This window comes from Scyliorhinus torazame, chromosome 9 (genome assembly GCF_047496885.1).
Source record: "Scyliorhinus torazame isolate Kashiwa2021f chromosome 9, sScyTor2.1, whole genome shotgun sequence".
Taxonomy (NCBI): domain Eukaryota; kingdom Metazoa; phylum Chordata; class Chondrichthyes; order Carcharhiniformes; family Scyliorhinidae; genus Scyliorhinus; species Scyliorhinus torazame.
The window spans coordinates 60,086,181-60,100,236 of NC_092715.1; the positions used below are offsets into that span (position 1 = coordinate 60,086,181).

General features: G+C 52.8%; 1 protein-coding gene and 1 long non-coding RNA gene across 4 annotated transcripts in view; one reads left to right on the forward strand and one right to left on the reverse strand.

Moving 5' to 3' along the window:
* tent2 (terminal nucleotidyltransferase 2) overlaps positions 1 to 2,623 on the reverse strand; it is a 159,502-nt gene extending 156,879 nt beyond the window's left edge. The window contains exon 1 of one of the 2 annotated variants that reach the window (XM_072515989.1): positions 2,492 to 2,623. Coding sequence is in view for 1 of the 2 variants with exons in the window: in XM_072515990.1 (XP_072372091.1) it covers positions 2,492 to 2,526 (35 nt within the window). In the remaining variant the exon portion in view is untranslated. The remainder of the gene's footprint in view (positions 1 to 2,491) is intronic. The other variant, XM_072515990.1, reaches the window with a different exon arrangement.
* The window catches only part of LOC140429240 (uncharacterized), a 149,759-nt gene that overhangs the window by 28,589 nt on the left and 107,114 nt on the right, over positions 1 to 14,056 (forward strand). Inside the window, exon 1 of one of the 2 annotated variants that reach the window (XR_011949019.1) lies at positions 2,210 to 2,243. The exons of the other annotated variant lie outside the window; for it this stretch is intronic. This is a non-coding gene — a long non-coding RNA (uncharacterized lncRNA). Of the gene's footprint in view, positions 1 to 2,209; positions 2,244 to 14,056 lie in introns of those variants that run through there. 2 annotated transcript variants of the gene reach the window in all.

Sequence of the window (14,056 nt, forward strand, 5' to 3'; positions counted from 1 at the left end):
GGGTGTTGGGGGAGGGGGGGGGTGTTGGGGGAGGGGGGGGTGTTGGGGGGAGGGGGGGGGTGTTGGGGGAGGGGGGGGTGTTGGGGGAGGGGGGGGGTGTTGGGGGAGGGGGGGGTGTTGGGGAGGGGGGGGTGTTGGGGGAGGGGGGGGTGTTGGGGGAGGGGGGGGTGTTGGGGGAGGGGGGGGGTGTTGGGGGAGGGGGGGGGTGTTGGGGGGAGGGGGGGGTGTTGGGGGAGGGGGGGGTGTTGGGGGAGGGGGGGGTGTTGGGGGAGGGGGGGGTGTTGGGGGAGGGGGGGGTGTTGGGGGAGGGGGGGGTGTTGGGGGAGGGGGGGGTGTTGGGGGAGGGGGGGTGTTGGGGGAGGGGGGGTGTTGGGGGAGGGGGGGGTGTTGGGGAGGGGGGGGGTGTTGGGGGAGGGGGGGGGTGTTGGGGGAGGGGGGGGGGTGTTGGGGGAGGGGGGGTGTTGGGGGGGGGGTGTTGGGGGAGGGGGGGTGTTGGGGGGAGGGGGGGGTGTTGGGGGAGGGGGGGGGAGGGGGGGGTGTTGGGGGAGGGGGGGAGTGGGGGGGGGTGTTGGGGGGAGGGGGGGGGAGGGGGGGGGAGGGGGGGGTGTTGGGGGAGGGGGGGGAGGGGGGGGAGGGGGGGTGTTGGGGGAGGGGGGGGAGGGGGGTGTTGGGGGAGGGGGGGTGTTGGGGGAGGGGGGGGGTGTTGGGGGAGGGGGGGGTGTTGGGGGAGGGGGGGTGTTGGGGGAGGGGGGTGTTGGGGGAGGGGGGGTGGTTGGGGGAGGGGGGGGTGTTGGGGGAGGGGGGGGGTGTTGGGGAGGGGGGGTGTTGGGGAGGGGGGGTGTTGGGGGAGGGGGGGGTGTTGGGGGAGGGGGGGGTGTTGGGGGAGGGGGGGGGTGTTGGGGGAGGGGGGGGAGGGGGGGGAGGGGGGGGTGTTGGGGGAGGGGGGGGAGGGGGGGGAGGGGGGGTGTTGGGGGAGGGGGGGAGGGGGGGTGTTGGGGGAGGGGGGGGGGGGTGTTTGGGGGAGGGGGGGGTGTTGGGGGAGGGGGGGGTGTTGGGGGAGGGGGGGGGTGTTGGGGGAGGGGGGGGGTGTTGGGGGAGGGGGGGGGTGTTGGGGGAGGGGGGGGGTGTTGGGGGAGGGGGGGGTGTGGGGGAGGGGGGGGGTGTTGGGGGAGGGGGGGGTGTTGGGGGAGGGGGGGGTGTTGGGGGAGGGGGGGGTGTTGGGGGAGGGGGGGGTGTTGGGGGAGGGGGGGGGTGTTGGGGGAGGGGGGGGTGTTGGGGGAGGGGGGGTGTTGGGGGAGGGGGGGTGTTGGGGGAGGGGGGGGGTGTTGGGGGAGGGGGGGGGTGTTGGGGGAGGGGGGGGGTGTTGGGGGAGGGGGGGGTGTTGGGGGAGGGGGGGGTGTTGGGGAGGGGGGGTGTTGGGGGAGGGGGGGTGTTGGGGGAGGGGGGGGTGTTGGGGGAGGGGGGGGTGTGGGGAGGGGGGGGTGTGGGGAGGGGGGGGGTTGGGGGAGGGGGGGGTGTGGGGGAGGGGGGGTGTTGGGGGAGGGGGGGTGTGTGGGGAGGGGGGGGTGTTGGGGGAGGGGGGGGTGTTGGGGGAGGGGGGGGTGTTGGGGAGGGGGGGTGTGTTGGGGGGGGGGGGTGTTGGGGGTGGGTGGTTGGGGGTGGGGGGGGGTGTTGGGGAGGGGGGTGTTGGGGGGGGGGGAGGGGGGTTGGGGGGGGGGAGGGGGGTTGGGGGGGGGGGAGGGGGGTTGGGGGGGGGGGGGGGTGGGGGGGGGGGGGGTGGGGGGGTGGGGGGTTGGGGGGGTGGGGGGTTGGGGGGGGGGGGTTGGGGGGAGGGGGGTTGGGGGGGGGGAGGGGGGTTGGGGGGGGGAGGGGGGTTGGGGGGGGGGAGGGGGGTTGGGGGGGGTTGGGGGGTGTTGGGGGGTGTTGGGTGGGGGGTGGGGAGGGGGGTGTTGGGGGTGTGAGGGGGGGGGGGTGTTGGGGAGGGGGGGGGGGGTGTTGGGGAGGGGGGGGGGGTGTTGGGGGAGGGGGGGGGTGTTGGGGAGGGGGGGGTGTTGGGGGAGGGGGGGGGGTGTTGGGGGGGGGGGGGTGTTGGGGGGGGGGGGGGGGTTGGGGAGGCCGGGCTGTGGGGGGCGGTTTGGAAAGTAATTGGACTGGAGCTTCGGCCGCGCGCAGCGTAACGGAAGCAGCCGTTAACTGTCGGTGAGGCCGGGGGATTGGGAACCCCTCCTGAGTCTCTACCTCCGGTGAGTTTAAACCCAATCCGCCACCCACACACACATACAGGGCGCCAGTGGCCGCACGGCTCCGTTTGACTCACGCCGCCTGCCCATGGCGGATTTTAAAAATAAATATAAAAACAAAGCTCCTCAGCGCGCGGGGGAGAGCGGTCGCGCGACGAGTGTGCCGGGGGGATGGGGGTCTCTCCCCCCCCTTCTCTCTACCCTTTAACCGGACCTTCTTTTTCTCCCCCTGTTTCTGATCAAACACTCACCGAGTTTCTATCCTCGGTACCCCCGACGTTTTCATTTTTTTTTTTTACGGAAGGTCTGTCTGAAGTCTGTCACCTACAACTTCCGAGTAATCGGTTAAAGGGCCTGGTTTCCGGGTCAGCCTTTCTGAGGAGGGAGGGGGTGTGAGGATGTCAGCATTTCAAATAAACTTGTCTGTTTTTCACGTTACCTCATCAGTCATTGTTAAGGGCCGTGTTGCGTCTTGATAGCTGCCTTTGTGATTTGTTGACTAATTCCTGATTAAATGTCTGGAATAAAAACGTTTTAAAAACGCTTGCTATTTTTAGCCTATTTTTCTGGTGTGAACTGGGTTGGTGTCTCGGCTCAAGGATGACTTACTTCCACTTGCAAAGCAGATGGTGCCTGAAGGGCTGGATAAAGGGAGTTGTTCGCGGGTTTGTGCGCTCCCTCTGATGACTAAAAACTTCAGCTCCAGGTTGTTCCTGAAGTCTGAATGTGTTTGGTGCCTTCCCAAACAAACCTTATCCACTGTGGTTGGTCACAAGCAGGGACCTCCATTTGATGTTTGACCTCTTCAGAGATGCTTTGAGGCCTCACGTGTTTCCATTGTCTCCTGCCATGGGGGTCATCCCTGAGTTCGTTTATTCTATTACGTTCATCTCCTGCTGTGATTGATTATGAGGGGAACAGTTGCTTTGTGGGGGGGGGGGGGGGGGGGGATTTTAGGCAGAGTGGGTGGGGGAAGCGGCATGTAGAGCTTCTTTTGAGTGATTAGTGCCCAGATGTTGGGCATCTTGGCTTGAAGAAGACTCTTTAAATATTTTTATTGAAGACTTTTCATTTATAACTTACAAAATGATGTGTTATGTACTCTGGGATAACACAGGTTGCAACTGGATGCAGCTTTAACCAAAAGATATTCCAGACCTTGAAGTTCGTTCAAGCTGATTTATTGAACCAGTAGCACTGGTTCTTCTATGAGTTCGACTCTCTGTTAACCTAAGTGTGGTTACTCTGTCTGACTGAACCAGACTAGCTCTTAGCCACTTTCTGGAGGTGTGATACTGTACATCCATCAGTGGAAAGAGGCGGAGTGTGAGTGCCTTGTGCCTTTTATAGTGAGATACCACCCTTGAGGGTCCTGCCTGCTCATTGGTCAAGTCCTGTTCTCTGTGTTCATTAGCTGCCTGCCTGTGCCTGTCTGTATATCATTATCTGCATGTCTGCATATCATGACACAAAATACACAATAACAACATGGAAAAATGGATATTACAAAGTACAGCATTAGAAAATACAACCAACTATACAAAATCCATCCAGGAAAGAACCGCCTTTCCCCCAACAAAGAACAAAAACTAACCCCCCCCCCCCCCCCCCCCCCCCCCCGCCCAAAAAAAAACAGCTGATGATGATTAGCTCTTTAGAGGAGGAAATTAATGGTTGCCACCTCAGATAGAATCCTTCCACCGGCCCTCTGACTCTTGATGTAGAAATTCCATAACGTCATCCAACCAGACCGAGGCACTGGGCGGAATAGGAGATCTCCATCCCAGCAGAATTCACCTCCAGACTATCATCGAGGCAAAGGTGTGAACATCCACCCTTCACCCTCGTCTGCAACCCTGGCAAGTCCAATACCCTGAAAATGGCTATCAAAGGACAAGGTTCCAGATCTATAGTAAGAATTGCTGACATGATAATCTTTATTGTCGACTTCCGGTGGAGGCTATGAAGGAGTAAGTCGCACATTTGGTGGCTCCCGCTCTGGTCGGACTTTTCAACCTTTCCTCCGTTTTTCTACCGGACTTGAATTTTAAAACGGATGTTAGTGGCAATTGTTTACTGAATTCCCACTTTGGTGCATGGAGAGATGGACTAGAAGTGTTCGTAAGGGTAGAAACAAAAAGATAGAGCAGGCTTGGGCTGTAGCTGCAACAGAAGACCGCATGGCGGAGGTTCGGACCTCTGGCTTGTCGACCCAGCAGTCTATGGAGCAGCTGATGCAAGTCATTCAGGAAGGCTTTGCTACACAGAAACGGGACTGCTTGGACCTTTTAAAAGAGTCGATTGAACGGTTGGAGCATTCAGTGGACGCCCAGGATCGGGCGATCCAGAAGGTGGAGAAGGCGCTGGCTGAGCAGGCGGAACATCAGACTGCGGTGGAGCTGGAGATGGGGATGCTGAGGGACCAGCAGAAGAAGCTCCTGGAGGAAGGCAGAGGACCTAGAAAATAGGCCCTGCCGGCAGAACCCAAGAATCGTCGGGCTCCCGGAGGGGTCCGAAGGAATGGACGCTGGGGCATTTATCGCAGACATGTTTGTGAAGCTGCAGGGGGATGGGACATTCTCACGGCCCTTGGAGGTTGATAGGGCTCACAGAGCACTCGCGAGGAAGCCACGAATGGGAGACCCCCCCCGAGGGCAATGGTGGTGAGATTCCACAGGTTCTCAGATAAGGAGCGCATTCTACAGTGGGCCAAGCAGACACGGAGCTGTAAATGGGACTATAGCATCCTGCGGGTTTACCAGGACCTGAGTGTAGAGGTGGCCAGGAGGAGAGCAGGCTTCAACCAGATCAGGTCGATCGTTTTTAAGAAAAAGGTGACGTTTGGACTGTTATACCCAGCCCGTCTCTGGGTCACGCATGAGGATCAGCACTTCTACTTCGAGTCGTCTGAGGACGCGTTGGACTTTGCGAAAAAGAAAGGGTTGGTGATGGATTGAGAACTTTTGAACTTGGCTGCAACATTCATGTTTTTGCTTTTTCTTTTTGTTTCTCTGGTTTTGTAAAAAGTTTCCCGTTTTGCATTTCATGGAAGATATTTGTGATGCCGTTTGCATTGATTTGGAACCAGCGGTAGAGCTGAGTGAGTTAAGAGTTAAGGTTTTAATTTGCACTGTTGGGGGATGGAGGGGTGCTTGTTTTGATCTTGCTGTTTTTCTGTTGGGCAACTGTGTGGGGATTGTTTGATGTTGGAGTTTGTTTGCATGAGCGGGTGGGAGGGAACAGTAGGTGGGAGACTATCTGGTGCAGGGGATGGGGGCCACCAAGCTAGCTGGACGAGCTAGCTCTCGGAAGCGCATAGGTGTGTGCATATGTTTGGTTTAGTAAAGGGGTTGGGTTACAGGGTGTTGTTACTCGGATGGGGGGGAGGGGGGTGAATGTTCTGCTGACGAGGGAGGGACTTGGGCTGAGGGACAGAGAGGAGGTTGGGGGCAGGGGCTGCCTGGGGATGGACCAGTGGAGGTGCGGAGCACGGGCTGGAGGCAGGCCTAAACAAGGGGATGGCTGATTGGCGGGGGGGGGGGGGGCGCAATGAGCCCCCCAACTAGGCTGATCACCTGATGTGGAGTTGAAAAGAGGATGCTGGGGAAGATACCGGACCTGGACTCGCACAGGTTGGTCATGGGAGGGGACTTCAACACAGTTATGGAACTGGCTTGGACCGGTCAAGCTCGAAAACGGGCAGGGTGCCAGCAATTGCAAAGGAACTAAGAGGGTTCATGGAGCTGAGGGAGGGCGGGGTGGTGGATCCATGGAGATTTGGGTAGCCGAGGGTGAAGGAGGTCTCCTACTCACACGTGCATAAAGTGTATTCCCGGATTGATTTCTTTATTTTGAGGAGTGCCTTGCTGGTCGGGGTGGTGAACACAGGGTACTCGGCGATTACAATCTCAGACCATGCTCGCACTGGGTTGACCTGCAGGTTAGTAAAGCCAGTAACCAGCGCCCGCACTGGAGGTTGGATGTGGGACTTTTGGCGGATGAAGGGGTGTGTGAGCGGCTGAGGAAATGTATTCAGAGCTACCTGCAGGTCAATGACATGGAGTAAATTTCAGCAGCGGTGGTTTGGGAAGCACTGAAGGCAGTGGTCAGGGGGGAGGGAGCTGATCTCGATCCGGGCCCATAGGGAGAAGGTGGACAGAGCGGAGACGGACCAACTAGTAAAGGAGTTACTTCAGATTGATAGGAGGTATGCGGAGACCCCAGAGGCAGGGCTTTTAAGGGAATGGCGGAGGTTACAGGCGGAGTTTAGCTTGCTGACCACAGGGAGGTGGTGGAGCAGTTGAGAAAGGTGAGGGGGCGATCTATGAACATGGAGAGAAGGCCAGCAGAATACTTGCACAGCAGCTTAGGAAGAGGGAGGCAGCTAGGGAGATAGGGAAAGTAAAGGATGGAGATGGGAACCTGCTTGGTGATTCAGTAGGGGTGAATAAGGCGTTTAGGGATTTCTACAGCAGGCTGTACAGGTCGGAACCCCCTACGGGGCTGGAGGGATGAGGCTCTTCTTGGAGGGGCTGAATTTCCCAAAGGTGGACGGGGAGCGGGTAGAAGGGCTGGGGGCCCCAATCGGGCTGGAGGAGATAGTGGAGAGCTTGAAGAACATGCAGGCGGGTAAGGCCCAGGGTCCGGACGGGTACCCAGTGGAGTTTTATAAAAAGTTCTCGGGAATATTGGGGCCGGTGTTGTTGAGGATGTTGAATGAGGCACGGAAAAGAGGGGTGTTGCCCCCGACGATGTCACAGGCAACTATTTCGCTGATTCTTAAGCGGGCCAAGAACCCGGAGCTGTGTGGGTCATACAGGCCGATCTCCCTGTTGAATGTAGATGCCAAGTTGCTGGCCAAAATCTTGTCCTCCAGGATCGAGGATTGTGTGCCGGACGTTATTGGGGAGGACCAGACAGGGTTTGTTAAGGGCAGGCAGTTGGTGGCCAATGTAAGAAGGCTGTTAAATGCGATCATGATGCCCCCGGAAGGTAGGTAGGTGGAGGTAGTGATCGCAATGAATGCAGAAAAGGCTTTTGATCGGGTAGAATGGGATTATCTGTGGGAGATACTGGGACAGTTTGGATTTGGGCGGGGCTTTATTGACTGGGTGAGGTTACTATATCAGGCTCCTGTGGCAAGTGTACGTACGAATAGGACAACATCGGAATATTTTAGACTGCCCCCTCTCCTGACTGTTGTTTGCGCTGTCTATAGAGCTGTTGGCAATTGCTCTGAGAGCCTCGAGGGGCTGGAGAGGACTGGTCTGGGGGGGGGGGGGGGGTGAGCACAGGCTTTCGCTCTATGCGGATGACCTACTTCTGTACGTTTCGAACCCAATAGAGGGGATGGAAGAAATCATGGGGACTCTGGTAGAATTTGGCTGGTTTTCGGGGTATAAGCTTAATATGGGAAAGAGTGAGATGTTTGTGGTCCAGGCGAGGGGGGAGAGCTGCCGTTTAAGTTAGTAAAGGGAAGCTTTAGGTACCTAGGCATCCAAGTGGCGCAGGAATGGGACCGGCTGCATAAATTGAATCCGGCCCGGCTGGTGGACCAAATGAAGGACGATTTTCGGAGATGGGACGCGCTTCCGTTGTCTCTGGCTGGGAGGGTGCAAACGGTGAAGATGACAGTCCTCCCGAGTTTCCTATTTGTATTTCAGTGGCTCCCCATCTTTATTCCGTGGCCCTTTTTTAAGCGGGTCAACAGAAGGGCTTCGTCTGGGCGGGCAAGACCCCGCGAGTAAGGAAGGTAATGCTTGAGTGGAGCCGGGGAGAGGGCGGGCTGGCGCTGCCAAATTTTAGTAACTATTACGGGGCGGTGAATACAGCCATGATCAGGAAGTGGGTGGTGGGGGAGGGGCCAGCATGGGTACATATGGAGGCGGCTTCATGGAAGGGCACCAGTTTGGGGGCTTTGGTAACTGCGCCTCTGCCGTTCCCGCCGGCACGTTACTCCACCAGTCCAGTGGTGGTGGCAGCCCTGAGAGTTATGGGCCAATGGAGACGGCATGTGGGAGCAGTGGGAGCATCGGTCTGGGCCCCAATCTGTGATAATCACCAGTTTGCCCCGGGGGAGTATGGACGGGGGGTTCCGGTTATGGCGGAGAGCGGGGTTTGAGAGGATGGATATGTTCATAGAGGGGAGCTTTCCGAGTATGAGGGCGTTGGAGGAAATGTTTGGGTTGGCGAGGGAAAACAAATTCAGGTATCTGCAGGTGCGGGACTTCCTTCGTAAACAGGTGTCAACCTTCCCGCTCCTACCGCTAAGGGGGATTCAGGATAGGGTAGTATCTAGAGGGTGGGTAGGAGAAGGGAGAGTCTCGGAAATTTACAAGGAACTTATGGGGTCAGAGGAGACGCAGACCAAGGAGCTGAAGCGCAAGTGGGAGGAGGAGTTGGGAGGTGAGATAGAGGATGGTCTGTGGGCAGACGCGTTGAGTAGAGTCAACACGTCCACAATATGTGTCAGGCTCAGCCTGATACAATTTAAGGTTGTTCACCGGGCTCACATGACAGTGGCCCAGATGAGCAGATTCTTTGGGGTGGAGGACAGGTGCGCAAAATGTGCGGGAGGACCGGCGAACCATGTCCACATGGTTTGGACATGTCCAAAGCTTAGGGGATTTTGGCAGAGGCTTGCGGACGTCATGTCCACAGTGTTAAAAACAAGGGTGGCGCTGAGTCCAGAGGTGGCGATTTTCGGGGTGTCGGATGACCCGGGAATCCAGGAGGAGAAAGAGGCAGATATTCTGGCCTTTCCTTCCCTGGTAGCCCGGAGACGGATACTATTAGAATTGAGGGACTCAAAACCCCCGAAGTCGGAGAGCTGGCTATCGGACATGGCTAGCTTTCTCTGTTTGGAGAAAATCAAGTTTGCCTTGAGAGGGTACTGTTAGGGTTCACCCGAAGGTGGAAACCGTTCGTCGACTTCTTTGCGGGAAATTAATCGTTTGCAGGTGGGGGGGGGGGTGCTTTTGGGGGAGTAATTTAGATTAGAGTAGGGGGTCAATAAGGGTAGGACCTGTACCTGTACGAGAGGTAAATGGCTTTTGCACTATGTTTATGGTTTCATGTATATTGTTTCTGTTGTTGTTGTCACTGTACCAAAAATACCTCAATAAAATGATTATTATTAAAAAAAAAAAAATCTTTATTGTCACAAGTAGGCTTACATTAACACTGCATTGAATTACTGTGAAAAGTCCCGAGTTGCCACATTCCGGTGCCTGTTCGGGTACACAGAGGGAGAATTCAGAATTTCCAAATTACCTAACGAGCATGTCTTTCGGGACTTATGGGAGGAAACCCACGCAGAAACAGGGAGAATGTGCAGACTCCACACAGACAATGACCCAAGCCGGGAATCGAACCTGGGACCCTCGCGCTGTGAAGCAACAGTGCTACCCACTGTGCTACCGTGCTGCCCACAGATGTTCTTTTTATCTGGATAGACACATGAACAGACGGGGTATAGAAGGATATAAGCGGTTGATCTAGATAGGACACGTGATCGACGCAGGCTTGGAGGGCTGAAGGGCCTGTTCCTGTGCTGTACTGTTCTTTGTTTTTTTTTTAAAGAAGACCCAGAAGCTTACCATCCTGGAACACGACCTAAACATGTGGGTGTGATTAACAGGTCCCAAAAAAACACCGCTCACGCCTATCTTCCAGTCCCGAAAAGAAACTGCTCAATCTAGCTTTAGTTAGGTGAGCCCTATGTACCACCTTGAACTGAATTGAACTAAGTTAAGAGGATGTGGCGTTCACCCTACGAAGGGCTTCATAACACACGTTTTTATCTAAAATAGGCCCCAGCTCTCCCTCCCATTTTGTCCCTACCTTGTCTAGCAGGGCCACCTCCGTTGACAAGATTTGTCCATAGATGTTGGAAATGCTCACCCCACCAGACCCTGCAAGCGATAGGATCCTACTCAACAGGGAGGGTTACAGAGCCGAGGGGAATGTGGGAAAAGCTTTTTGAACAAAATCATGCTGTAGGTAACAGAACAAGTTCATTCCTGGAAGTTGAAACCTTGTCGATAATACCTCCAGGCTAGCAAAACGTCCGCCCACAGATAGATCCCTAAAACACCAAGGCCCTTTCCCTCCCATGACCTAAACATCGGATCTCAATCCGACAGAGCAAATAGGTGGTTGCCACAGATGGGGGCCAGAGATGTGAATGCTAGTTTGTAATGCTGTCTAAATTGTCACCATATTTTAAGAGTGGACACCACCACTGGGTTCAAGGAGAACCTCATTGGAGAGAACAGAAGTGGATCCGTTGCCAAAGCCCTTAGATTAGAGCCCATACAGGAGCTTGCCTCCATTTGTCCCCACATGAGACCAGCTCCCCAAATCAGTCCAATACCTTCTTGATGTTGGCCGCAAAATAGTAAACAAGCAAATTGGGTACCATCAGACCCGCCCCGACTGCCGGTCCGTCTGAAGGAATGCTCGGCAGACTCTTGGGTCTTACCTGCCCAAATAAACGAGGCAACAAACTTATTAATCTTAGCGAAGAAGGGTTTGAGGAGAAAAATCGGGAGGCACTGAGAAATAAATAAAAACTTCAGGAGAATATTGATTTTTATAGTCTGGATCTTGCCTACCAAGGACAGAGGGAAATTATGTTAAGTAATGGGTTAAGAGACATTGCAATTAGTTGTCTCATTTCTGTTAAGTATCCATTAATTGACACTGATATGTAAAGGTGGCCTCTGTCAGGTGATGTATAGTTAGAGTTTTGTGCAAAGGCTGTTGGAATGAAATAAATGTGTGTTTGTGAAAAAGGAACAGAACTTAAGACTTGTCATATCACAGCAACTAAAACATCTGACAATTGGTAGCAGAGGATGATTGCTGTGTAAATGTGAAGGGTTGAAAGATATAACTTTTCCAGATCAAACAAAGGAGTGAGAGAAAAGAAGAAAAAAAGGGATACATGGCTGAACCGAGGAAAAAGATGGCTGGATATGACTATCCTCCCTTATTTTCTGAAAGGGAATCGTACGACCAATGGAGAAGTGCAGTAGTTATGTGGACTAATGTATCTGCTTTGGGAAAGAGAAAACAAGGTATGGCATTGGCTCTTTCTCTACCATATGGCAGTAAAATCCGAAACAAAGTGCTTTCTGAGCTGGAATTGGAAGGTCTGGAGACTTTATTACATTATATGGATAAGATTTATAAGAAAGATGACTTGTTAAGTGCGTATGAAGCATGGTCGGATTTTGATAAGTTCCGGAAAATGGAGGATATCTCCATGGAAGACTAATGGAATTTGGCAGACTATATAAAAGGCTGCAGAAACACAACCTGGAATTTCCACAGCCTGTGTTGGCCTTTAAATTACTTGACTGTGCTAGAGTGAACAACATGGATAGACTCCTGGTTTTGACAGGCGTTCAGTTTACTGATAAGGATACCTTATTCGAACAGATGACCAAAGCTTTACAAACGTTTCTGGGGAAACAGTCGATTCCGATGGCTCTGATGACCCAAATAGGTCAGCCTGCAATAAGGCAGAATATAAATCGCCAGCTTTGAAAGCAGACCAAGGCAGGCCAGCAGCACGGTTCAATTCCCGTACCAGCCTCCCCGAACAGGCGCCGGAATGTGGCGACTAGGGGCTTTTCACAGTAACTTCATTTGAAGCCTACTTGTGACAATAAGCGATTTTCATTTCATTTCATTTCATATACTACTAACAGGATGGCGAAATCGTATGGCTACGAACAGGGCTCAAAACTATAGAAGGAGACCGAGACAAGGAAATTATGAAGACAGAAACCCAGTTAGAACCTACAATAGGAAGATGAACCCCAGAAATGCACGGGGCATGATAAATCAATGTTTTCGATGTGACCCTCAATACCATTATGCTTTCAACTGTCCAACTCGTTATGATAGAGTGTTTGAAGCGACACATGACATGGAAGAGTCAGAAGAGGAAAAACATAGTGGCCAGAAAGAAGGCATTGTCCTATTGACAAACCGTTTTACGCCGGTAATGAGGGTGTTGGGTTGCAGAATCCTTCAACTGTGCTGTATTGGGCAGTGGCTGCACATCTACTGTGTGTGGAATTGACTGGTTAAAATGTTACCTGGACTCTTTGAATGCTGAAAATCATAACAAGGTTAAGGAATTTGAAAGTTCCACAAGTTTCAGGTTTGTGGATGAAGTCGCTGAAAAGAATGGTGATCCCTTGCAATATTGCCGGAGTTAATCATTTCATTAGCGCAGATGTTGTATCAAGTGAGATACCTTTGCTTCTGAGCAGACCGTCGATGAAGAAAGCACACATGACTCTGGATATGGAACAGGATAAGGCAACAGTTTTTGGAAAGACGGTGGACTTACAATTTACACAGTCGGGACACTATTGTATTCCATTACTTACAAATAATATTTCAAGTAGAGTGGTTAAGGATGTGTTAATGGCAGTTGAAAATGGGACTTTAGCTGATAAAAAGCTTGTGGTATTAAAACTGCATAGGCAATTTGCACATCCGTCTCCTCGGAGGCTGAAAAATGTATTAAAGGATGCAGGGGTAAGGGATGACGACTATACTAAACAGATAGAACAGGTTAGTGACGCTGTGAAGTTTGTAGGATGTACAGAAGGACACCATCACGACTGATAGTAACCCTACCTTTGGCCAGGATTTTAACGACATTGTGGCCATGGACCTTAAGATCTGGATAAAGCTAACAATATATTTATTTTGCATTTTGTAGATTTAGCAACCAGACTTAGTCAATCAACGATTGTACGAAGTAAAGAAAAGAGAGTAATCCTGGATCAGATCGTGGAAAAATGGATAGGGACAGAAATGGGCCCACCTGCAAAATTCCTTACGGACAATGGGGGAGAATTTGCTAATGATTAGTTTAGGGATATGTGTGAAAATGTGAATATCACAGTTATGAATATGGCTGCGGAAAGCCCATTTAGTAATGGTGTCTGTGAAAGAAACCATGCGGTAATAGATGACCTGCTCTGGAAAATTTTGGCAGATAGACCAAACTGCAAGCTAAATTCAGCTTTAACATGAGTGGTACATGCAAAGAATTCATTGCAGATGGTTGGGGGCTATAGTCTTCATCAATTAGTGTCTGGTAGAAATCCTAAATTTCTGTCCATTTTAGATGACCAGCCTCCAGCTTGGGAAGGGTCTACAATTAGCTCTGCCTTTGCTGAGCATTTAAATGCATTACATAGCAGTAGAAAAGCTTTTTTGGAAGCGGAAGTCTCGGAAAGAATTCGCAGAGCTTTAAGACACAATGTACGGCCATCAATTATCGTTTTTCAGCAAGGAGAAATAGTAGACTATAAGAGAGACAATTTTAATGAATGGAAAAGCCCAGGGAAGATCACAGGCATAGATGGCAAAACAATTATTTTGCAACATCGTAATCAAACTGTTAGGGTACATTCATCAAGGATAATGGGTACAGATTGCAAATTTTCAAATTTAGACAGAGCAGACAGACATGACGAGGAACCAGAGTCATCTGGTACGCATGTGTTACAGAACTATGAGGACCAATTAACAGATATAGACAGGGTTTCTGTGGAGGAACACAACACTTCTGATGAATTAGAACAGGCCATTTTTCCGAAAGGGCAACTGCCAAAAGTTGGTACAAAAGTGACATACTTGCCTGAAGGATCTAGTCAATGGAAGGATGCAACTGTTATTAGTAGAGCAGGGAAGGCCACTGGAAAGTATAAACATTGGTTGAATGTACAGCATTCAGGGGAAGGAGTCAAGACAATGGATTCGTAAACGAAGTTCAAAAATGGAGG